The 24,446-nt window shown below is 56.2% G+C and overlaps 1 protein-coding gene and 2 long non-coding RNA genes across 6 annotated transcripts in view; 2 read left to right on the top strand and 1 right to left on the bottom strand.

Moving 5' to 3' along the window:
- Positions 1 to 586: 586 nt before the first annotated feature.
- Positions 587 to 24,446, bottom strand: part of STK40 (serine/threonine kinase 40) — a 40,078-nt gene continuing 16,218 nt past the window's right edge. Inside the window, exons 2-12 of one of the 3 annotated variants that reach the window (XR_009452019.1) lie at positions 19,675 to 19,794; positions 17,684 to 17,769; positions 17,174 to 17,317; positions 14,923 to 15,150; positions 14,077 to 14,129; positions 10,278 to 10,393; positions 5,169 to 5,313; positions 4,917 to 5,036; positions 4,417 to 4,501; positions 2,466 to 2,858; positions 587 to 1,804 (exon numbers count right to left, since the gene is read on the bottom strand). Coding sequence is in view for 2 of the 3 variants with exons in the window: in XM_059690160.1 (XP_059546143.1) it covers positions 2,640 to 2,858; positions 4,417 to 4,501; positions 4,917 to 5,036; positions 5,169 to 5,313; positions 10,278 to 10,393; positions 14,077 to 14,129; positions 14,923 to 15,150; positions 17,174 to 17,317; positions 17,684 to 17,769; positions 19,675 to 19,786 (1,308 nt within the window). In the remaining variant the exon portion in view is untranslated. Of the gene's footprint in view, positions 2,859 to 4,416; positions 4,502 to 4,916; positions 5,037 to 5,168; positions 5,314 to 10,277; positions 10,394 to 14,076; positions 14,130 to 14,922; positions 15,151 to 17,173; positions 17,318 to 17,683; positions 17,770 to 19,674; positions 19,795 to 24,446 lie in introns of all 3 variants that reach the window. The other 2 variants (XM_059690160.1, XM_059690161.1) reach the window with 2 other exon arrangements.
- On the top strand, positions 10,623 to 14,928 carry LOC132231308 (uncharacterized). Its single transcript, XR_009452020.1, has 3 exons — positions 10,623 to 12,264; positions 12,642 to 13,127; positions 13,795 to 14,928. It is a non-coding gene; the product is annotated as an uncharacterized LOC132231308 (long non-coding RNA).
- LOC132231309 (uncharacterized) overlaps positions 22,688 to 24,446 on the top strand; it is a 38,693-nt gene continuing 36,934 nt past the window's right edge. For both annotated transcript variants that reach the window (XR_009452022.1, XR_009452021.1), the window contains exon 1: positions 22,688 to 23,745. This is a non-coding gene — a long non-coding RNA (uncharacterized LOC132231309). The remainder of the gene's footprint in view (positions 23,746 to 24,446) is intronic.

Raw genomic sequence — 24,446 nt, 5'->3', positions numbered from 1 at the left:
CGCTCAATCTGCAAAGTCTAAATTTAAGCAAAGGAAGGAAGGAAAGAAGAGAGGAAGGAAGCCCCTTGGCTTTTGAGGGGCGGGTGGGGGGGAGGAGCAGGGGGGTTCAGGAAAGGGCCTGGCCTGGCCCTTATTACCCCAGCTGCCCTGGATGGGCATGTGGGCACATGGGTGGTCTCTGTCTGGCTAAGTCCTCCCCAACCCAGATGGGGTTTGGCAGGGAGAGAGGGTCAGTACTCTGCAAGCAGCGGCCACGCCTCCTTCCTGCACAGGTCCCGGCTGAGCCAGGCCAAGCAGGAGGCTTCCCCTTGGGCACTTTGTGGGAGGCTGGACCAGCCTGTCGGGAGAATGCTGGGCAGTTCTGGCCCTTTCCCCACTCAAGGCAGTGATGGCCTGTGGCCAGCTGGCTGCCCAGGTGGCAGTCATGGTGGTGGGGCGGGAGGGGGGTGCCTATCCAGTGCACCTGGTGGCAGAACCAAGAGCTGCAGGAATCCTGCCCCACTGCTGGGATGGAGGGAGAACGGCTGGCGGCTGGCGGGAGACAGACGCAGGTGAGGAGGGCAAGAAGAGCAGACGGCACAGCCGCGGTGGCTCCAGATCAGGAAGTTTTATTGCTGACATGCAGGAAGAGTCCCCATGTAGTACAAAAATATGTCTTTATACAAATTTTTTTGTGACGTTTTCTGTTTTGTTTTCTTTACAATTGGACTTCTCTCAGCGTGTGACAGTCAGTGAGGGCAGACCCAGCCTCCTCTTGTCTGCTTTGTAGCAATGTCATCAGACACGTGGCTGACCCCTGTCTGATAGGGCTTCGCAGACCTGGAGGATATTGCTTTGAAGAGGAGGAGAAAGACCACACGTGGCCAGCAGCCCGGAGGGTCTGGCCGGCTGCTGGGCAAGGGCACAGCTGAGCCCTCACAGGAGGGAGTCACAGGGGCGGGAGCCCTGGGCCAGACTGCATTTCTACTCCCTTAGGAGACTTCTTTTTGAAATAAATATAGAAAGAGGGCATCCCCGACCCCACAGCAGGACACCCTGGCTCTCAGCAGCGACGGCTGAGAGAGCAGAGCTTGGTGCCCATGGGGAGTAAGTGCTAGGCTCAGGCGGGCTCCCTCAGACCCACTGAGGCAGAGGCACGAGATGCCCAAGTGCTGGGAGAGGGGTGTGGGGAGGAAGGGGCATGGGTGGCCCTGCTACTGCTGGCAAGAGGTGGCCCCATTTTTTCCAGATGGGGAAACTGAGGCACGAGGAGGTTTGGGAACTTGCCCAAGTCACTCACAGTGAGTCAGCTTTTGGGGAGAGGGCAGCTCACACTGGGAAACAAGGTCACACAGACCTTGGTCACCTTCCCATTGGGGAGCAAGGACAGGCAGGCAGGGCCCAAGGGCCAGGGCTGCCTGGAGGGGACACTTGGCCTTTCCAAGGGGGATGGTGGGGAGGCAGGGGAAGGTCTTGCTTGGCACTGGGCAAGGGGCCAAGTCCAGTGAGGGAGCATGGGACGGACGGGGCCTTCTGGTGAGAACAGCATTTCTGGCAAGACGGGCATCCACTTCAAAATCTCGGCTCAGAAAGGGCAGCAGGGCTGTTCTCAAGCCAGACAGGCCCCCAGTTCCCACAGTTCTTTCCAAGAGCCCAGGCTGGAGTCTGCTGGGCGACACCATGTCTGTTACGAGGCAAGGGCAGGGGGGTGTGGGGAGCGAGAGGGCATACCAGCAGGGCACCTGTCCGCGGACAGCCCTGCGCACCCTCCTCGGCCCGCCCCAGGCACCTCTTTCACATCTATGTTGGCATTACCTCGGTACCGCTGAGGTGGAGAAGGAAACCAGGGTTAATGCGAGTGTGCAGCACCTCAGAGAAGCTACTGAGATGGGAGAAAGTGAACCAAGTTGAGAAAGGCCTCCCCATCACCAGAAGCGAGGAGGGACTGGTGGGCAGGAGGTGGAGAGGGGCCGGCAAGAAGGGGCTTCTGAGCCTAGGGGTGAGGAGGGCCCATCTGCGAGCTGTGGCCGCCCTGCTGTCTAGCCAGGCTGGGGCAGGGAGTGACCATGGGCCGAGCCACCTGATGATGGGAGAGAAGTTGGTTTCAGTATAAAAATAAATATATTTGAATTCCACTTAAGATGAGGTGAAGGTTTTCCAAGCTTGGACTGAGGGGCCTGGGGTCAGAGGGGAGGGAGGAAAAGTGACCGTGGGAGGGGTCAGGGAGAGCGGTGGGGAGTGGGCATTCGATTGGAGAGCCAGCAGCGAGCTGCACTTCCAGCTTATTGGACTGTGGGGAGCAGCTGCCGGGGGCCGGCGGCTGGGGGGCTCCCTCCTCCTCCCTCTCACTCAGTCCAGAGACAGCATGGTTAGAGAGACAGAGGTAGATTAAAACGTCATGATTAAAAGCAGATTAGTTATCTAGGCTTCTCAGATTAAAAAACCAAACAATCAAGCAATCATTCCAAAAGGTAGCTTTGTGGTACCTCTGCTGACCCCATGTGTGACCTGGGCTGTCCCTGGCGGCCCCGTGCCAGCCCGGAGAGAGTCCAGCACTCCAGGGCCCTGACCCGAAGCAGGGCATTCACTGGCTGGGGGCCGGGAAGAGGCGTCGGGCGGTGGTGCCCGTCGGGTGGTGCCGGTGCCCCAGCCCGAGGCGGCTATTTCCGCAGACAGCGCTGTGCCAGGATGGCTGCGTCCAAGGGGTTCATGGGCTGTGCATCGTGGCCCAGCCGGCGCACCAGCGGTGCGCTGCCGAACTGCCGCTTGGGCACCCAGCTCCGGGCCTCGTGGATGGAGCTCTTCTCCTCGGCCAGCAGCAGCTGCTGCCGCATGTAGTTCTCAAACTCGTACTGGGAGCACTCCTCTGTCACCTTCGCCTGCGAGGCAGAGGGAGAGAGAGGGAGAGAGAGGAGTGGGGGCGATGGACAGAGAAGAGCAGGGAGTGAGTGTTAGATCGCCTGGCTCCAGAGGTCCGTCCCCAGGCCCCACACCCTGGGACCCCATCCAGCCGAGGCAGAGTGTGTGGGCCCCTGAAGCCCCTCGGCCGACCTGGACCTCGCCTTGCTGGCCACCCTGGGTGTCACTCCAACTGAAGCAGACCTGGGATCTGAGCCAGATTCCCCTTCCTAACTCACTCACTGACTCTGACATTTTGGCTTCCTCGCCTGCGAAGTGGACAGTAATCTCCCCTCAGAGAGGTTGTCAAGCACCGGGGAGGGCCTGGTGCAGGGCGAGTGTTAAAAAAGAGGCCTGGGGCTGGCCGGTGTGGTCCAGTGGCTAGAGCATCAGCCTGTGCACTGAAGGGTCGCGGGCCTGATTTCTGGTCAAGGGCACATACCTGGGTTGTAGGTATGATCCCCAGCCCTGGTCCAGGCACGTGCAGGAGGCAACCAATCAGTGTGTCTCTCTCATATCAATGTTTCTCTCCCCCTCCTTCTCCCTTCCACTCTCGCTAACAAATATCCTCAGTGAGGATTAACAAAAAAAGAGGCCTGGGGCAGCAGAGCTTCTTTATCCTGCCCCACAGCTGGCGTGGCCCAGGCAGACGGGACAGACTGAGCGGAAGGTGCCGATGTTGATCAGCTGAGGGGGAAGCAGGGCGATGGAATCAACTGGGGTTCAAGGCTCAGCTCCACTACTTCCCAGCTGTGTGGCTCTGGGAAACCTATTTTACCTCTGAACCTCAGTTCCCTCCTGTGAAACGCAAATGCGGATAAGAGCACAGGCCACACAGGACTGAACGAGACGTGCCATGTGGGCATTCCTCATGTGCCACTGGTGATCACTCTCAGCTGCTGAACAACCTGGGGCCGGTGGGAGCTGGGGGTAGCCTGGGACTCTCTTCCCAGAGCCAGGAGGCTCTGCTGTGGCCCCAGGCTGGTGCCTCCTGGTGCTCCCTGCCCAGTGCATCCCTCCCAAGGGCCTGGCCAACCTCTGTCCTCCAGGGGGCGCCCTAAGATCACCCAGAAGCTGCCTGTGCCCAGGTCTCTGCCCTCACTCTGCCCAGCACTTTCTCCAGTGTGGGGAACAGAGGAAGAGAGAAAACGGGGAGAAAATGAATCATTTGGAAAATGAAAAGCAGGAAGGCTGAGAGAACCATGTGAGTCAGAGGGGCAGAGAAATGTGACTGTTTAAAGGGCCAGCCCATGGCAGGAAGAGGAAGCTGAGGGAGGCTGGGCTGGGCCGCTGTGGGCCTCCACCTCAGCTGCCCTCTCTCAGGCCACAGAACTGCCAACTGAGCTGGACGAGGCAGGCCCCAGGCAGCACAGGGCGAGGACTTAGGTCTCCCTTTCCCACTCTAAGAGCTGGGGACAAAGCTGAGAAGGCCCTGTGGCCTGCTGGGACCTGCCACCTTCTGTCCCTGCCCAGCCTGCCTTCCTTGGAGGCTGGTCCCCCAGGACTTGGGTAGCAACCTGTCTGCCTTTCCCAACTCACCTCCTGGGAGCTGTCCGCATTGCTCATTTGGTCGTCGATGTCAGGGACCACCTGCAGAGGCCCGCTCAGAGAGGACAGGGACTGCCTGCAGGGGAGGAGTCACGTCACACCTCAGCTCGGCTCCAAGCAGCCCCCAGCCCCTACTCCCCGGTCCTCACTGCTCTAAGACTTGGCTGAAGTCAAAAGACCTGGGTCCCAACTCAGCCCTTTCCTGATGTGATTAACTCTGCTTCTCCAAACCTCAGTTTTCTCATCCAATAATAGGGGACAATTTCTACCTCACAGGCTGTGTGTGGTAAGAACTCAGTGAGATAATGCCCTCCATCACTGGCATCAATGGCAGGCAGGAGGTGCTAGAGCCAAGCGCTGCCAGCACCCTCCCAATCTTGCCCCTGGGGAAAATCTGGAAATTGGACTCTGCTTGGCAGAGAAACAGGCCCAACCTCAGGCTTCTTTCCTGGCAGGATGGGCAGGACCCAGCCCTGCACCAGTCCACTCACCACGAAGCAATGATGGCACTGAGGGCTTCCAGGACGTCGGCGGCAGCCAGGCGCTGTTGGGGGTCGAGGACCAGCAGTTTCCGGATGAGACACACGGTGCTCTCAGATACCCGCCCGTCCCTGATGGGGGAGGGGGAGAAGGGGAGGCTCAGGTCGGGTGGGCTGGCCTGGGTCTCGGACCCAGGACTCCAAACCGCATTGTGTTGTCTCTGCCCCATGAGCCTCCCTCCCCTCCCAGTGACCCGGACTCACTCAGGGATGGTGTACTCGGCGGCCTTGATCTTCCGGAAGAGCTCCTGGGGGACGCTGTCGTAGAAGGGGAACTGGCCGTAAAGCATGGTGAAGAGCACCACGCCCAGTGCCCACATGTCACTCGGCTTGCCCCGGTACGGCCGGCCTATGGGCACACAGATGCACCCACTTAGCACAAACCCCGGAAAGAGACAGCCCTGGGCCTCCCTCCGCTTACCAGCTACCTGCTGAAGTCTATCCAGGGACCCCTCTACCTTACCACCCTCACTTCTGGTCACGCTGCCCCCCTTCCTCCCAGAGCAAGCTCTTATCCGGTCCTCCCCCCTCTCCGCCGCCTCTTCAGGCAGATTTAGCTCCTGCTCTGGAGACCCAGCTTGGCAGGGCGATACCCCCCTCGGGCATGCCTCCTGCCACTTCCTCAAGGCACCAGCCGGGCTGCCAGCTCTCGGCCCAGCTCCTAGCAGAGCGGCTCACAGAGCAGGTGGCCAGTGTGCATGTGGAACAAAGCTGTGCGGCTCAGGACAAGTCCGCCACACCCATCACGGTTCCCTCAGAGCACTGAGCACAACCTGTAAGGACCCCTTTCTTTGTCTGTTCCCCCGTCTCCCCATGGGAAGGCAAGTTTTCACATGCAGGGGCCTCTGCTTCGCTCCCCGCCGAGCCCTGCACCCAGCACCCAGCATGGGCTCTCACTGGCGAAGGGAATGACTGTCCAGTTGGGTCAGCTCTCGGTGCTAACACTGGAAGAAACACTTCTATCTCATTAAACCTCTAGCACAGCTCTGTGAGTTAGATATTTTCTGTTTGTCCACAGAGTAAAATGAGGCCCAGGGATGTGATCTGCCCAAGGTCACATGGCTGATGGAAAAGCCCTGCTTCTCCCGTTGCCAGGGCAATCTGTCCATCAGCCCTCAACAGCAGAGCTCCTCCCACACGCAGCCGCTGCCTGAACTGCTCCATACGTAGGATGTGGGAACAACGCCAGCTCTCAAAACGCCCCTGCCGCCAGTGCCTGGGACACCGGCAGGCTCCGCAGCACCAGGTTCCCTGGACACAACTCAGCCCTCCCAGGTGGAGGAGACACTGCTGGGCACCAGGCAGTGCCGGGACAACCTCCGCTGGGTCCCCAAGCCTCCTGGGTGGCTGGAGATGCCTTAGGGGTGGAGGACACTGGTTCCCAAGGGCCTCCCTGGGCCCACTGAAGGTCAAGGGGATGGGACTGTGCACCGAGGCGCTGTCAGACCTCAGCCTGCGCTTCAAAAGGTACCACGGACCCCCTTCACCACGCCTGTGACTTCTTCTCTAAGTGGCGGAGAGAGACATAGACCCCATGAGGCAGCTGAGGCTGGTGCAGCAGGCAGTTGTGTGCAGATGAGCCTCTGCCCAGCTCTCTCACCCTGAGGCAGCGCGGCCCCACCCTTTTCCAACCCCGGATGCTGACCTTTGCTCCCAGGCCCTGCTCTACCAAGTGGGAAACCAACAGAGCCCACTGGGCCACTGCTTTAGCTCTGTGCCGCTCCACAGAGGGTACTGCCTCTCCTGCAGCAGCGGGAAGGTGGTCCCCGCCAAGATGCCCCAGGTGGAGCCTCAGCCAAGGAGGGTGGGGAACAGCGCCAGCCCGAGCTGCCCTGGACTGAGATGACAGCCGGGTGCCGCCTCTAGCAGACAAGCTCTGACCAGCAGGCGACCTTTCGCTGAGCTTTGGCTTCTGGGGAAACACTAACCTTCAAGCTTTCCTTTAGTAATGATGATGCCAGCTAATGTTTGCTGAGCCAGACATGAAGTTAAGGCCTCATCTAATCCCGCAGGGACCCAATGAAGTAGGTGTTACTAGCTTCCCAACTTTACAGATGAGAAAGTTGAGGTCCAGAGAGGTCAGTAACTCTCCCAAGGTCCCCATTATCAACCAGACCATAAACTCGACGAGGGCAAGGCCATGACTGCCTTCACCCAGCTCCACGCCCGAGGCCCGGGCTGTGCTTGGCACACAGAACAAATGGAGCAGCAGACCTGTGACCAGAACCCACATGCAGGCTTGTACGTAAGCATCACGCTTCATCCTCTGAACCAGGGGGCCTCAAACTACGGCCCGCGGGCCACATGCAAATACAAATATTGTATTCATTGCCGTTTTGTTTTTTTACTTCAAAATAAGATATGTGCAGTGTGCATAGGAATTTGTTCATAGTTTTTTTTAAACTATAGTCCGGCCCTCCAACGGTCTGAGGGACAGTGAACTGGCCCCCTGTTTAAAAAGTTTGAGGGCCCCTGCGTCTGAACAGTGTGGGAGGCAGGGCCGTTTCCGTGAGGAGACTGAGGCTCAGAGAGGGGGTGAAGGCCAAATCACACAGCTGGTTAATTGGCAATGCCAGTGTCAGAGCCCGGGCCCTGGTCTCTCAGTCTGGGTCTCTTTCTGGTGCAGTGGGTGTCTCTGTTTCATCCTGCAAAATGGGGATGAGTCTGGAAGGACCAGAGAGAGAAGCCATGGGCAGCAGCCAGTGACTGCTACAATTGGACTTTTGAGGGGGCGGGCGGGGGGAAGGAGCGGGGGCGTTCAGGAAAGGGCCTGGCCTGGCCCTTATTACCCCAGCTGCCCTGGATGGGCATGTGGGCACATGGAGGCCACCGTAGCCTGGCATTGCGAAGGACAGTCCTGACCAGAGAGCCCTGCCACCCCCAGGCCTGCACACCCACAGACCCGGTTGTTCCTCCTGGCTCCTTTCACCTACAGAGATGCTTTGGGGATTCTCAGGGAGGGTGTCCAGCTGGACAGGGGTTGCCCAGAGAGTCCTCCAGCAGAGGCCGAAGGGATTCCAAACCCCCCAGGTCTGGAGAGTGGCACCACTACCCTCTACAGGCGGGTAGCCCTGGCATTCCAGCAGAAGCCTGGGCTGGGGAGGCCTCCAAGGGGACTACAGATGCTTATGGTAAATGACAGCAGTCGGCTTCCCAGGAAGGCAAGGGCGACTCTGCGACTGTGAGAGGGGACGCCTGTGTGTGCTGGTGGTTACACACCCCGGGGACAAGCCTGGGCCCTCTTCACATGGAATAGACAGCAGCTGACAGAAACCCCTGGTCCCCTACGGGGTCAGCATGAGAGACCCAATTTGGTAAAGAATGAGCGGGAAAAGGAAAGAAAACCTCTGGTGAAACAGGAGCCTGGGCTTGAGCAGCCTCCGGGTTTACTATTAGCTATGACTTTGGACAAGAGATTTAATCTCTCGGAGCCTCGGTTTTCTCATCAGTAAATAAGGAATACCAGCAGAATGAGTGAAAGAGAACGAAGGGAGTGATGTCTTTGAAATGCAAATCGCATCCTGGCACCCTCAGTGAAGACCTGCTCAATGGCTTCCTTTTGCATTTGGAATAAAGGATGATGTTTGTTTCTCAGTAAGGCCTCCATCAGCCCTTTCATGGTCTGGCCCCTGCCCACCTCTCTGGCCGTGAGCCAGGCTCATTTTCTGAGCAGCAACCACAGGGCCTTCAGTCGGTTCTCCTCCAATGTGCTGTGCTGCCTCCCCCTAGCCACACTCCCCATGATTCCCACTGATCCCTCCCGTCTCAGTTCAAATGTCACTTCCTTGGGGAAGTCCGTCAAGTGCCTTATTTACACGCACAGAAATCTTCCCTGCCAAGCACTAATCTCAGAGAGTAACTCAATGTGCACTGGTGTGGCCACTGCCGTCTTCCTCCTCCATGAGGCCCCCAGGACAGTACTGGCTGAAGCCACCAGGAAGCCCACAGAGAGGGTTTGCGGAAGGAGCGAACTGCTCCGGCACCGGCTGTGTGCTGGCCTGGGCCCACTGCCCCTGCCCACACCTACAGCTGAGCACGGCCGTGTGCTGGCCTGGGCCCACTGCCCCTGCCCGCACCTACACCTACCACTGAGCACGGCCGTGTGCTGGCCTGGGCCCACTGCCCCTGCCCGCACCTACACCTACCGCTGAGCACGGCCGTGTGCTGGCCTGGGCCCACTGCCCCTGCCCGCACCTACACCTACCGCTGAGCACGGCCGTGTGCTGGCCTGGGCCCACTGCCCCTGCCCGCACCTACACCTACCGCTGAGCACGGCCGTGTGCTGGCCTGGGCCCACTGCCCCTGCCCGCACCTACACCTACCGCTGAGCACGGCCGTGTGCTGGCCTGGGCCCACTGCCCCTGCCCGCACCTCCACCTACCGCTGAGCACGGCCGTGTGCTGGCCTGGGCCCACTGCCCCTGCCCGCACCTCCACCTACCGCTGAGCACGGCCGTGTGCTGGCCTGGGCCCACTGCCCCTGCCCGCACCTCCACCTACCGCTGAGCACGGCCGTGTGCTGGCCTGGGCCCACTGCCCCTGCCCGCACCTCCACCTACAGCTGAGCACGGCCGTGTGCTGGCCTGGGCCCACTGCCCCTGCCCGCACCTCCACCTACAGCTGAGCACGGCCGTGTGCTGGCCTGGGCCCACTGCCCCTGCCCGCACCTCCACCTACAGCTGAGCACGGCCGTGTGCTGGCCTGGGCCCACTGCCCCTGCCCGCACCTACACCTACCGCTGAGCACGGCCGTGTGCTGGCCTGGGCCCACTGCCCCTGCCCGCACCTACACCTACCGCTGAGCACGGCCGTGTGCTGGCCTGGGCCCACTGCCCCTGCCCGCACCTCCACCTACCGCTGAGCACGGCCGTGTGCTGGCCTGGGCCCACTGCCCCTGCCCGCACCTCCACCTACAGCTGAGCACGGCCGTGTGCTGGCCTGGGCCCACTGCCCCTGCCCGCACCTCCACCTACAGCTGAGCACGGCCGTGTGCTGGCCTGGGCCCACTGCCCCTGCCCGCACCTACACCTACAGCTGAGCACGGCCGTGTGCTGGCCTGGGCCCACTGCCCCTGCCCGCACCTACACCTACCACTGAGCACGGCCGTGTGCTGGCCTGGGCCCACTGCCCCTGCCCGCACCTACACCTACCGCTGAGCACGGCCGTGTGCTGGCCTGGGCCCACTGCCCCTGCCCGCACCTACACCTACCGCTGAGCACGGCCGTGTGCTGGCCTGGGCCCACTGCCCCTGCCCGCACCTACCGCTGAGCACGGCCGTGTGCTGGCCTGGGCCCACTGCCCCTGCCCGCACCTACCGCTGAGCACGTCGGGACTGATGTAGGCGGGGCTGCCCCTCTGGTCCTTCAGCAGGTCCCCCTCGCTCACGAGGTGCTTCCCGAGGCAGAAGTTGGTGATGGTTATCCGATGCGTCCTGGGGGTGGGAAGCAGAGAGTGAAGACACCTTGGTCCCCATGAACCTCTGCTGCCCTCACCTCCTGCCCACACCCTCTGCTCCCCAGGCCTCCTGCCTTCCTGGGGCCGTGTGGAGCGTGCCATGGTGCTGACTCTGGCCACTCACTCTTGGTTGCCGCCTGCTGAGCCATCCAGGCGGGGATCGGAGTCATTCTGACCTGCTTCCCTAGCTGAGTCTGGGGGGGCTCGGAACAATTTGCAGGGAGTCCCCAGACAACCTCACATCACGTCTAGGTTGGGAGTGATCAGGGGTAGTTCAACTCCCGCATTTCCACACGAGGAAACGCCCGCAGAGCGCTGGCGCCCACCCTTAGGTGCCACTTCTGTCTCCCTCTGCTGAGTCCTCCGGCCACCCCATGTCATCAATCCGCATCACTGACAGTCTGAAAGCGAATGCGTACTGAGCACTTACTGGCCTCAGTGCCTGGTGATGACTGTTTTCATTCAGCCCTTACACGCCTAGGAGGGATTTCAAAGACAATTCAACTAAGGCACAGAGAAGTGCAGGGACTTGTCCAGGGTCACACAGCTAGGGTGCAGTGAACAGGATCCACACTGGGTCTGTCTGACCCTAGGGCCTGCCCTGTAGACTAACCCAGGTACCCACTGTGTCCTGGACAGTCCCCAACTCTCTCATTCCCCGCCTTGCCCTTCAGATTCTCCCCTGACCTAGAAAGCCATGGATCCCCCATTGGAGTCGTGGCTGAGCAGCTCTGGGCTCTGATCCTTTCTGGGAGTGTCACATGTAAGCAAAACGGCCCAGAGAGGGTACCTCACATCCCGCGGGGGCGGGGTTAGGGGGCAGTCCCCTTCCAAGAGGCCAGGGAAGGCCTCTTTGCCCCACTGGGGACAGCCAGTGAGGAAGGGTGCTTCTCTGCCCACAGACGAGCAGGGGCTACTGGCAGCTCTGCTGGCAGCCGCTGGCAGGGAAGCAGCACAAGGGGCCGCCTCTTGAGGATGGAGGAGAGTCGGCTCAGAGTGCAGGTCGTGTGGGGCTGAGGGCGGAATTCCCCAGAAGCTGCGTCCAAAATGCTCCCGAGCCTTTCAGCTCTCCGGGGAATTCTGCTGGCACAGGGCTTGGTGCAAAACAAAGGCCAGTCTGTGCTCTGCATTCCGAATGGAAATGTCGACTCTCCTCTCCTCTCAGGCCCGCCCGTCAGATGCCACAGAAGTCGAACTGGTGGCCCTAGGGCAGCTGGAGCCTGAGAGAGCAGGCAAAGGGTCCAGGCAGGGATCACTGCACGTCAAGCCGTGGATGGCTCCCGCTCTGAACCGCCATGTCACTGTCCTGAACGTGAGACTGCCCAGCCTCTCAAGCTCATGGTCCCCAGAGCAGAGGCACTGGGTTTCCTCCCTGCTCAGAGACGGCTTGGCAGCTGCAGCGCCTCCTGCAGGCGTTCTCTGAGGCTGGGGACACTGTGGGCAGACAGCGCAGTGGGCAGTTTGGTGGGCTTGGGAGTCAGATCCTGGGTTCCGTTCCTGGCTTTGCCACTCCCTGGTTGTGTGGTCCTGGGCATGCTATTTAGTATCTTGCTAAACCTCAATTTCCTCGTCTGTGAAACAGGGAAAATATTAGCACCTAACTCCCAGGACTGTGTTAGGGTTTAACAAGATAAGAACTTAATCTCAGGGCAAGCACTGGGCCCAGGGCCTGGCGAACAGTCACTGATTACTAACTGCTAGCTCAGATTAGCATGTCATCCCCCGACAGTGGGCAGAAGCTGCCAAAGGAGAACCCTGAGAAAGGCACCATGTCTGAGGGGCAGGAGAGAGGTGCCACTTTGTGTCCACAGGTGCTGGAGCCCACGTGCCTCTGCCAGCCCTCTACTAGTAAGTGTGAGGCGGGGGGGGGGGGGGGGGGGCTGGAGGAAAACGCGCCAGACTCTGCAGGGTGGGCAGCAGGGTCCACTTGGCTTTCACTGCTCTGCCCGCTGAGGACCCTGGAGCCTCTCCCACAGGAAACCACATGGTCAGCTCCAAGACCTCCTGAAGCTTGGCGACGCTCCCTGCCGGGCCACCACCGCCCGAGTTGCCTGGGTGGTGCACAGATCCCTGGGAGTCCAGACCCCCCAGGCTCGTCAGTCCTGGCAGAAGGGGCGGGGGAAGTGAGGGATGAAGGGAGCTCTGTGTCAGCAGGATCCGCTCTGAGTGAGTCACTCTTTAGCTATGGCCCTTTGGGCTACCACAGTGTTATTCTCCTTTTCTAGGAACTTGGTGTGCAATTTGACTACCCAAAAAGAAAGGAGGAAGAGGAACCCACAGCAAACCTCACATAACCCCAAAAGGGGATTTCAGATTTCAACCCGTGCCTTTCATCCACAGCAGGGCGGACTTGCCACTGTGCTGCTTGGCAAACACTTCTCCCGTTTCCTCCCCGGAGCACTCTCTGCTGTGAGGACCAGGCAAGTCCTCCAGCTTGTCTGCCTGCCTCTCCAGCTGGAGTTAGGGCCTGGCCTGAGGGGCATGAAGGGGTGGAAGCGAGTCCAGGTTGACTTTGAAAGGATGAAAGCAAGGTCTGGAGAGGACAGGGGTGGGCCCTTGACTCTCAGTGTGGGTCTCTCTGCACCATGCCACTCTGCCCTCTTCCAGAAGAGCTGGGAGTCAAGGGAGAGGGGGCCAGAACCTCCGTCTGACCAGCACAGAAGGGATTGTGAGATTAAAGGACTGCTGCCAAGACGAGGGGTCTGAATGAGGTGTTGGTGTTCTGCAATCAGAGGAAACACACACACACACACACACACGCACACACACGCACGCACACACGCGCACACACACACTGGCATTACTCAAGAGAGGTGTGACCTCTGGACTACCTTCCCCGAATGAAGGGGCCTAGAGAACTGAGAGTTGGAAGCAAATCCATCGCGGAGACGAAGAGGCTTGAGGCATTGGGGTGGTCACAGCGCAGGAGCCCTGACTGTGTTCCTGCAACCCTCGGGGCGAGCCACCAGATCCCTTCCAAGATCAAGGCCCTCTCTCCGGCTGCTGGGAGTGTTGGTTTCTGACTACTCGTAGCTGTGTCCTTCTCGGGAAGGGCCCTTATCCAAAGGAGACTGCCTAAGCTTACACCCCACCCTGGGCATGGGCCACAGTCAGTGGCTGCCTCAGTAGGGGTGCAGGGCCCTGTGCCCCCTTGCCTTGATCTGGGACATCTGAAGGGCCACCTGGCTCTCAAGCTTTCCAGGTTGAGACCATGTCAGGACTTCACCAGAGTTCAGCGTCTGCCTCTGCCCAATCCTGCCCTTTCCTCCCTGAGAGCTCTCCCCAGTAAAACTCCTGCATACATCTGAGTCTGCTTCCTGGGACCTTGACCTATTTTGCTCATCTGTCATTCTTTCACCCATTTGCCCTTGTTTACAGTCACTTACTGAGCACCCACCAGGAATGGCCAATGAATGGACCAGGGAGGATTTCTGCACTCCTTCCCAGAGCCCTGTCTGCGGCTTTGAAGACTCCTTCCTCACATTCTATGCAGCAAGAAAACAAGCAGGCATCCCACCCCCACCACCGGGATTCCTGGGAGAAGTGGGCTGTTGTAAGCCAGACTCCCCCTGGGAATCTGCAGGCATGCGGCAGCTGGTAGCTGCAGCATGTAGCCTACTCCAACCCCACAGTTACCTCAGGAAGAAAAGCAGGTCTCACCTTTTATTGAGCACCATGTTCCCGAGCTTCAGGTCTCTGTGCACAATGTTTTTCTGGAAGACAACAAAATGGTTTGCACCATGAAGGTGAGTGAGGGCTCGGGGCGGCCCAGCCTGCAAGGTGTTTGGGAAGGTGGGATAAAAACTCTGTGACATGCCTTTTAAGGCTCTGCCTTGATTTGTAAGCCCCAGACAGACCAGGACCATTCTAAGACCTCATTAGCCATGTGTAGGGATGGGGTAATAGGTGAGCTCAGGCAATCTCTGCCCCACCCAGGGCGGGTTCCCAGCCTTCTCCCCTCAGGGCAGAAGCCAGTGGGAAAACCCAGTCCTTTCTCCACCTCTATCAAACTTCTTATTGAAAACTAAGCATCTGCCTGGAGCCGGAATCAGAGATGAACTCTCCTGACTCTGGAGACCAAGTCTGCAGGCTTGGCCCACAGACGCTGTGAGTCTGCAAGAGGCTCTCCTAACCTGGGCATTGGGGTACTTGACACCTCCAATCCTAGGAAAAGCTCAGAGGTAGGCTGTGGCCCCGGTGGATATCTCACAGTCAGCACCCAAGATGGGAGGCTCATGTTTAGCTCCTTGCGTGAGAGGGATCCCTGCTCTGGGCTCTGCTCCGTGCCCATTGCGGCACCTCCCACCCCAGGATGGTGGGCTGATGCCTGCGGCACTGTGCCTCCCCAGGCATACATGTCATCTGGCCACTTTCCTTCTGCACACTCCCAGCTGTTCCAGCTGCAAGCACACCTGGGTGAGGGCGGGACAGAGGGTGGCTTTCTATGGCTTGTGGGGCCCAGGATGCTGTCAGGCCAGAGGGGAGGTTGCAGAGGGGCAGCCTCACCTGGTGCAGGGCTTCCACCACGCGCACCACGTCGTAGAAGATGACCACGGTCTCCCGCTCGCTGAGCCTCTTCTCCTTGATGACGTAGTGCTGCAGGTTGATCAGGTCGGCGGTCTTGTCGCTGAAGTCGTGCGCACAGAGGCAGTCCAGAACAAGGCAGATGCGCTTCTTTGTCTTCTTAACCAGTCGGCTGGATTCTGTGTCCTCAACGATTTCACAGGTACGGTCCTGGGAGGCAAGGGGCTGATGGAACTGGGGCCAGGGCTTTGGGACTCTCCTCTGGAGCCAAACACAAAGCAATGAGGGAGCCGGGGAGAGGCCTGCATGTGTGTGGGTGATGAAGGCCTGAGGCCTGGGCAGCATGGACCATGGGGCAATGCCTGGCTTCCCATGTACCAGTGCCAGGCCGAGCAGGGGATGAGGTTACAGTAGCTCATGTACAAGATTCATGCTTTGACTCTAATACTAAGGGTTTGGATTAGGGCTGAGCATTTAAAGCCAAAGGGTCCCCTGAGTCCAGAGTAGAGGCTGTAAACGCAGGACCCTCGACACCCTCCCCTCCACGGCACTCCAGGGATCCCAGCAACGACCACAGCACACTTCCTTCCAATGTCCAAGTGGTGGCTGTGAAGTGTTTTGTGTGTCCCAGACAACTGTTTCACATGGAAGAGGGACTCATGGGCAGTCTCTGGCTCCTCACCTGCAAATGGGAGCCGGGAACCCCTGCCTCACAGGTCCCTGGGAATAAGACAACCAGACTGAGTGCTAGTCCCCCGCCCCAGCCAGGGCTCATTACGTGGGCCCTGCTACCAACACCACGGTTGCAAGTTCTGCACCCACTCCCTTGCTGAAAAGACATTTCAAGTAAGAAAAAAAAAACAGGCACAACACGGGGACCTACCAGCGTGAGGAGGCCCTCGGTGTCACCCAGCCCCTGGGAGCTCCCGGGGACTGAACATCCACACCTCTGGTTCTCCCTTCCCCAGAGACCCAACAGTGTCTGGCACGCAGCTGACTCTAGAAACACTAATCACCCAGGTTCTCTTGTCTACAATGATATGGCCCAGGCCAAGCTTTGGAAGCTGGCAGAAATGAAGTACTAAGAAATCACAATCTCCCTCAGTTTGACTTCATGCTTAAGGGAAACACTAGTTTTCAGAGTTGCCTAATGATACAGAGGTGCCTGTAATTGTGCCTCAGAATGAAGACCTTAGTGGGGTATATGTGTGGGGTGAGAGGCATTCTAATTTATTGTATTTCGGGAAATCAAGCCAACAAGGAGTTTTTACTGCCTGAAATTACAGCCACAACGAGAGTGCAAACGGGGCAGCTCGGGGCTTTGCACACTCATTCATCTTCCCACCACTGAACAAGGTGGACATCACTGTCGTTATCCTCATGTCAAAGATGAGGAATCTGAGGCCAGGGGACCTGAGTGACTTGCCCGAGGTCACACAACCTGAACCCAGGACTGCTGGCTCCAAAACTTGTGTACCCCCTGCCATGCTGCCTTTCCTGCACCAGGTCCGTTGGAGCAAGAAGGGGCCCCGGCCAGTGCGGCTGGCTAAGGGCACTGCGCAGGCTCTGCTGAGTCCTGAGTAGGCGGCCTCCTGGGCATCTGAGCCGCTTCTCTACTTCTGAAGACACAATTTCAGTTCCGCCCCAAGGAGGGCTCTTTTCAGGGTACACATTGCTAATTAGCACCTTTCCTGAGGGACCTGGGACATCGGGGCACGGGCTCAGGGACACTTGTTGAACAAACTGGAATGCCTGGGCGGACAGGACTGTTGGTGCAAAAACAACTGAGGTGGCTCCAAGTGCCCGTTCTTCCTCACAGCCCTCCCTTCTACCCTGGCCAGGCCAATTCCTGACAAAACAGTAGAATGAGCCTGTGTCTTTAAATGACTTCCTGCTTTCCTCTTTTCTCAGAAAATCAGCTTTTCAAAGAAAAGCTGTAAGATGCGAACTGTGTGCCTTCCTGCTAGGCTGTGATCATCACAGCAGGATTGTGGGGCTGACTCAGTCTGACCTCTAGCCCAGTGGTCACCAACCGGTGATCCACAGACCACTGGTGGTCTGTGAGGTCCGAAAGGTTGGCGACTGCTGCTCTAGCTCGCCCGGCCCAGAAAGTCATGACACACCCAGCACGCAGGGGTCACAAGGATGAGCTGCTCCAAGTACTGGTGTGGCCCTAGCAAGTGCCAGCCCAGGGTGGGGGGTCAGGGAAAGGAGGGAACAGGCAGCCACTCACCTGGAAGAGCCCGTGGTGGTGAACCACGCCATCCTGTGTGTGGAGGAGGGAGAGCAGAGAGTACTCGGTGTGTAACAGCATCTTGCCTTGCCTCTCCTCTTGGCTTTCTATTCCTTGGTCCCCCCTCTCCTCAAGGGTAAGGATCTTTAGGAAGGCACACACACACACAAAAAGAAAAACAACCCAAAAAACCTTACTTTATAGAGCAGAGTGACCAGAACAGGAAAAGCAGGGGGTCACATTCTCCCATGCAATACTTACACACACACTCACACACACACCTACGAAGTGCAACAGTTTTTCTTAATGTGACGGCAATGTAATTTATGCACAGGTAAAGCTCGTTAAATCAAGAGTTGTTCAGAGAGAGCCTGTGAACTTGATTGTTTCTCGGGAAGAAATAGTGCCACTCTTGCTCACAAGTGGTGCAGGTGCGAAGGGAGAGGAAAGGGAGCCAGGTTGGCAGGACGGCCGAGTCCCCGGGACCCTGGCCTCAGGTGCCTCACTTACCTTCAGCTGATAGAAGTCATCTGTGCCATCTTTCCTCGCCAGACACTGCACAATGCTTGGCACCGGTGAGTTGCCCAGACGGGGACCTGCGGCACAGAGATCAGCTGCCTTACTGCTCAAAAGCCTATCTAGAGTGGCACCATCACCACCTGGTCTTTGGCTCGCTCTTCTCCTCAGAGGGCACCACTCAACTCCCCCACAACAGCTCTCCTGGGGGAGAGATTTCATGGTCTCCCCTCCAAAAATGGAGGGTATGTGTGCATCTGCCTGAGGTACACGTGGCTTTTACAGTCCCATTCTAAAAAAGAGGGGTTTTCAACAGTGGGTGCAGGCTGGACTCTCTGAGGAGCATGTGTCAAAAAAAGAGCTCCCGGCTGCAACGTGCCCCTCTGAATTAGCAACTCCAGGGTAGAATCCAGGAAACCACAGCTCTGACAGGTTCCCACGGTAGCCTGATATAGCCACCTGGCCCCGGTCCAAGGACCAGCTTTTGGGAACTTGTGTATTTCTGAAGTATACTGCTTGTCCTGTGAGAGCACCCTGCCTGAGCTTTCAGGGCATAAAGCCGATGATGTCACCATGTCACTGCACTGCTAACAACTCGTAACAGTGCTCCACAGCTCTTACTGTGCAATCAAAACTCCTTTGTGGCCATCCAAGGTCATGCGTGATTAGGTTCCTGCCCATCTTCCTACCTGGGTGTATTTCTACTCCACTCACCACACTCTAGCTCAGTGGTCAGCAAGCTGCGCTCGGCAAACCGTGGCTCGTGAGCCACATGTGGCTCTTTGGCCCCTTGAGTGTGGCTCTTCCACAAAATACCACGTGCGTGCGTGCACATACAGTGCGATTGAAACTTCGTGGCCCATGCACAGAAGTTGGTATTTTGTGGAAGAGCCACACTCAAGGGGCCAAAGAGCCGCATGTGGCTTGAGAGCCGTGATTTGCCGACCATGGCTCTAGCTACACTGGCTTCTTAATTCCTAAGACATTAAGGCCTTTACTGCCTCTGGGCTTTTGCATTTGCTGTTCCTTCTGTCTAATGCTTTACTCCTGCTTTTCACATGGCTGGCTCCTTCTTATCCTCAGGTGTCAGCTCGATGTCATCTCCTACACAGAACCTTCCTTGTCTATACTATCTCCTGGTCCTTCTTACTCACATCACCTTGTTTACTTCCTTAAAGGCACCTACCGGGCCTTCCAGTGAGGATCTTGTGTGTTGTTTACTGTTTCTTTTTGCACTAGAATGTTAAGTTCTGTGAGGGCAGGAACTGGTCTGTCGCATTCACTGCTGCACCCCGGCAAACAGCACAGGTCTGGCCAGAGTGAGCACCACTGACTCACTGAATGACTGCAGCTGGACTCTCTTGTATCCATAAGTCCAGATGTTGTTCCCCCAGCAAAACTCACACCCAGCCTCTGGCTGCTAGGGAGTCAGGGTCCTCAGAGCCCACCCCACCTGCAACCCTGAGCATAAATAACCAGGACTCGCTGGACCTCTAACATCACGCAGAAGGCCCAGCTGCTCCTCGGGACCACTGGGAATACCCAATTCTACAGGATTTCTGTGCTAACTTTACAGGAAGTTCCAGGGGCTATATTGACCACTGTGTGAATTAATTATGCTCTCCAAGAGTGGTCCACAAAGTGACTTGGATGGCCCTTGGGATTCAGTGCAGCTTGTGTGTTTCCCATGGATGACATCGTAGGGGAACAGATAGTCTAGCTCTCAGCTAAGACTGATCTAAGGCTGGTGTCTCTACAACAAAGGTGACAACTCTTGGTACAGGGTGACCTAAAGCTCTGGGTCTCCCACTGCCATGAACAGACTCTAGTTAAGGCGGTGAGGCTGGGCCAGACCCAGGGTTGGTTAGGACCCCACACTGTGGTGGGTGTGACAATTCACTCTGCACGTCCGCAGGTCAGACTGTGCATGCCAGTGCGCCCTGCCCCTGCCCCAGCACCCACTCACCCAGAGGGGAGAGGCTTACCCAGGATGAACGGTCCAGCTCTCTTCGCATTATTTCCAGAAATCCCACTTCCTAGAGCCTTCGCCCTGGCCGACGTTTCCCCAGCCCCTCTGTCTGATGCTCTCCGCTTCATCCTCAGCTCTAGACAAGACAGAAAGAGCCCCTCTCACTGAGCAAGTCAGCGCATTTCCTTACGCTAACCCAGCCTCCAAGTCTCTGACTTGGGGATGCGTCACACAGCTGCTGCTGCTGCTGCTGCTGCTGTCGCTGTCGCTGCTACCTCCTCCCCCTCCCAGAGGAGAACTGAAGGTTCCCGGTGACAAAGAACCAGGGCTCCTTTACTTGGGATTAATTAGGGGCTTGAGGGAGTGTACTGGTTACGGAGGTGGGCAGCCAGCTTGCCTCAAAGGGGCCGGTAAAATGCAGAGAGAACACTGGGCTTTGTGCAGATGCAAATTGGGTTCCCCAAGAGATCACCACAGAGAGGAGAGCTGGCTGGGAATTTACTATTCCCAAAGTAAGGCCTTCCCCCCAATTTCCTATAGCCAGTGGCCTGAGGGCTGATTCCTGAGTCCCACTCCACCCCCAATGTTCTGACCTCTGTGGTGTGGTGGGGTGTGGACCCCGGGAAATGGTGAACATGAGGCCCCGGGGATTCTTGTGCCCACAAAGTATACTGTACAGGTCACTACCAAGAATCTCCTCTCTCCAACTCCCCTTGACCCTTAAATCCTCTCAGATGGAAGAACATCCCAAAGTTGTCAATCAGGGGGTGGGGTAGGATGGCTGTTTTAAGTTTGCTTTCTCTTCCTTTCTCCTATCTTCAAAATTTTCTTAAATTGCTTTTAAGAAAAATACTGTGCATTTAGGAGCCAGATAAAGAACACCAATGGAGGTCATTATCACTATGATTTGCCTGGTAATCCCTATCTCCTCCAGGGTTAAAACAAAAGGTTGACACAGGAGCTAGATGCTAGAAGATGTACACCTCTAGACTCGGATTTTAATTTGTTTCTAAAATATATTTTTTTATTGATTTCAGAAAGGAAGGGAGGGAGAAATAGAACCAATGATGAGACAGAACCTCATTGATCGGCTGCCTCCTACACACCCCATACTGGGAATTGATCCCGCAACCTGGGCATGTGCCCTGACTGGAAATCAAACCGTGACCTCCTGGTTCATAGGTCGATGCTCAACCACTGAGCCTCACTGGACAAGCTAGAATGGATTTTAAAAAAGGAGTCACTCCTTCTAGCTCTCTATAGTTAACACCTTGGGAATGCAGCATCCTGGAGGTGGGGCAAGGAAACAGATGCACACAGATGAGTTCCACAGAGCGGGCAGAGGGCCACAGGGATGCCCAGGGAAGGCTGGCTGCCCAATCCCAAGGAGAGGCCCTGGCCCGAGGTAGGTGAGGGGGCTCAGGGGAAACTTCTTTGAGGAGGTGGTACTGGAATGGGCCAGGCAGAGGAACCTGGGTGAGCAAACGTACGAAGGTAAGAAATGACACATAAGCAGCCAACTCCAAGCAGTTTGTGTCACTGGAGTACACAGTGAGCAGCAGGGAGTGGAGAGAGGTGACCAGAGGAGGGGCCAGGACCACATCTAGGGGACCCGATGGCCATGTCAGGAGTGAAAACTTTAGAGGTTTAACAATCAGCCCTAAACTTCTGTAATTTATTTCTTCATACAAAAGTAATTGGCATTCCCTGCAGAAACACTAGAAAATGCAGATATGCAAAAATAAGAAAGATATCCGTGACCTCACCACCCAGATGTAATCGCTGTTAACATTCAAGCAGACTTTCCTGTGTGTGTTTGTATAGGTGTGTGCTTACAGTGTTTTATGGTATGTAAACTCATTAAAGCTGTAAACAAACTAAAATAAAACACCATATTAACATTCCCTCATGACAATATTCTTCTGTAGCATCACTTGAAATAGCTGCACAGTCTCCTTGGTAAAAATATGTCATGATTTATTGGACCACACCCCTATTCATGGACATCTACTCTATCCATTTCTAAATATTTTTATTAACAGCCATACACCTACATCTTGGCGTACTTGTCTCTCTCCCTCAAGATAAATTCTAAGAAGTGGAATTGCAGGGTCAAAAGGAGAGCATGTTTTAAAGGTGCTTCACATATACTGCCAGGCTGCTCTCAGGGAGGCTGAGCCAATTGATATCTCATCAGCGGTGTGGGCGAGAAGGCCCAGGACCTGCCCCAGGACTATGTCCTTATTTTAAAGACTGCCAATTTGATGGGCAATAAAAAGTATATCGTTGTTTAAATTAATAATTCCTTAGTTATTCATGAGGTTGAACTTATTTCACATGCTTACTGGTTGTATGTATTATTTTTTATGAATTTCCAGTCCATATTTTTCTATTTTTTTATTGTTGTGTATTAGTTACACTGGTTTTTAGAAATTATACATTAAGAATATAACTGGGGCCCTGACCGGTTTAGCTCAGCAGATAGAGTGTCGGCCTGCAGACTCAAGGGTCCCAGGTTCGATTCCAGTCAAGGGCATGTACCTTGGTTGTGGGCACATCCCCAGTGGGGAGTGTGCAGGAGCTCTATCCCTCTCCCTTCCTCTCTGTAAAAATCAATAAAATATTTTAAAAAAGAAGAAAAAAAAAGAATATAACTGGGAACAACAGGGGAGAGAGGTCAATGGGGGGAAAAGGGGACATATGTAATACTTTAAACAATAAAGAATTTTAAAAAAAGAATATAACTGGCACAGGATGTCATTTTTCTTAATCTTTTAACTTTTTAAAATGAAAAAAAAAAAAAAGGTTAAACAGTTCTCTTTTCCTTTAGTTTGTTTTGCTATTATTCCTGGAAGGCTGTCTCTACTCTGAGAACATGTGTGGATCCACTAGTCAGGTTACTTTAACTCTTTACACGCTGTCATTCTGGCCCTTCTTCTAAATCCAGGAGACTGACTCCAGCAGTGAACTGGAAGTAGGAGAGATGGCCTGATGTACTTCTAGCCCCTCCCAGGCTGGCTTCCCGTCAAGCCCGTTTGTTTCAGAGCTGTGTCACTGAGGAGCAGCCCCAGGGTTTCATTATGAGAGAAGCTGGGGCCATGTACCTCCGTAGGCCCTGACCGTCCACAGATGGAGAAGCCATGGCTAGGCTCCGCCTTGACTTCTGCCAAAGCTCATGCTGGAAACAGATTCAAAATCGTTCACACAAAAGCAGGGAAAAACAAAGCAGCTTTTAGACTTCACAGCTGGGCACATGTGCCTAGAGCAGTGTTCCTGTTCTTTGCCTGGCTAACTTCTATGCATCCTTCTCAATTTAAGTATCACTTCCTCAGAGAAGCCTTCCTGGACAGCCCCACCACCAGTGGGTCCCAGCTAGTCTCACTTGGCTTCCTGTAATTTTCACTTGTAGCACTTTCCGTATTTTATGGTTATATATTTATTTGTGTGTTTATATGCTTAATGTCTTACCCCCACCACGAGACAAAAAATTCCATAAGAAAAAAACACACCTTTGTACCCCAAGTGCCTGGCCCCACAGATACTCCACACTTGGCTGGATGCCTTCCCTCCAGGTGTGGGTAGTTCTCACAGGTCAGCAGCCCTGAGCTGGAGCTGCCCCTGTCCTGGTAGATAAGCTGGTTTCACGCCATTGTGGCCCTGTCCCCTTTCTAACGGAGCACTAAGCCTCCTCTCTTTCCCTGGTTCCCTGGAGAGCACCTCGGAGGCCTCATCATATCTGTATAGACGCTGCTGAGGCGCCTACGCACAGGCATGGTCTAGACTAGACAACAGTTTGCTGCGAGCAGCTGCAGCACAGACAATGAGTGGGCTCAGCTTGACCCCACCCACCCCACTCAAGATTCAACTCAAGCAAATGGCATGGGAACTGCTCCAAAATGTAGGCAGACAGAAGGATGGGAGCAGACGGGCAGGGAGAGGGAAAAGATGCTGCTGGCAGGGGAGGGGAAGCAAGGCTGCTTTCCTTCCTGAGCATCCCTTCTTGCCACGCAGAGCTGGCGGATGCAAAGGAAGCAGCATGAGGAGGGGCGTCTGGAAAAGCGGAAGCTGCTGCAAGCTCACTAATGAGGTGAGCAAAGACTGAGGACAGACCCTCCTGCCCCTCAACCCCCACTAATGCACAGGGAGGGTGTGCCCACTTTCAAATCCTCCTGATGTGTCCCCCTTCAGAGGCACACCTGCAAATGGTACCAATGCTCCCTGGGGGCATCCTGCCTTCACAGCGAGCTCTGCAATGTGGAAGCTCTGGCTACTCTGGTCTTACAGTGGTTCTCAACCTTCCTAATGCCGCGACCCTTTAATACAGTTCCTCATGTTGTGGTGACCCCCAACCATACAATTATTTTCGTTGCTACTTCATAACTGCAATTTTGCTACTCTTATGAATCGTAATGTAAATATCTGAAATGCTATGTTTTTTCTGATGGTCGCGACCCACAGGTTGAGAACCGCTGTCTTAGAAGGACTTGGGGCCAGGCTCCTCCAGAGACACTGGTCCTCAGGTGGGGTGAAGAGCCCTGACCCAGCCTGTCTAAGTGGTAGCCGTTTGCTGGTGCTTCCTGGGTGCACTGCTCAGCTCCCCAGGAACTTAGCAATCTTGGCTTGGAAGTCTTTGGAGCTTTAAATCTGCCAACTATTCGTGCGGTATCCTCCCACATCATGGCTGGTTCCCTTAGAACCTGGACTCAACAGGAAGCTTAGGGAGGCAGCAATGGGGCTGAGGGGTGGAGGCTGGGAAGGAGGCACTGAAAGAGAACCCAGCCTGGCAGC

The sequence above is a fragment of the Myotis daubentonii genome, chromosome 3 (genome assembly GCF_963259705.1).
Source record: "Myotis daubentonii chromosome 3, mMyoDau2.1, whole genome shotgun sequence".
Taxonomy (NCBI): domain Eukaryota; kingdom Metazoa; phylum Chordata; class Mammalia; order Chiroptera; family Vespertilionidae; genus Myotis; species Myotis daubentonii.
The sequence above is the reverse complement of the archived record's forward strand: the minus strand, read 5'-3'. Positions and strand labels throughout refer to the sequence as shown.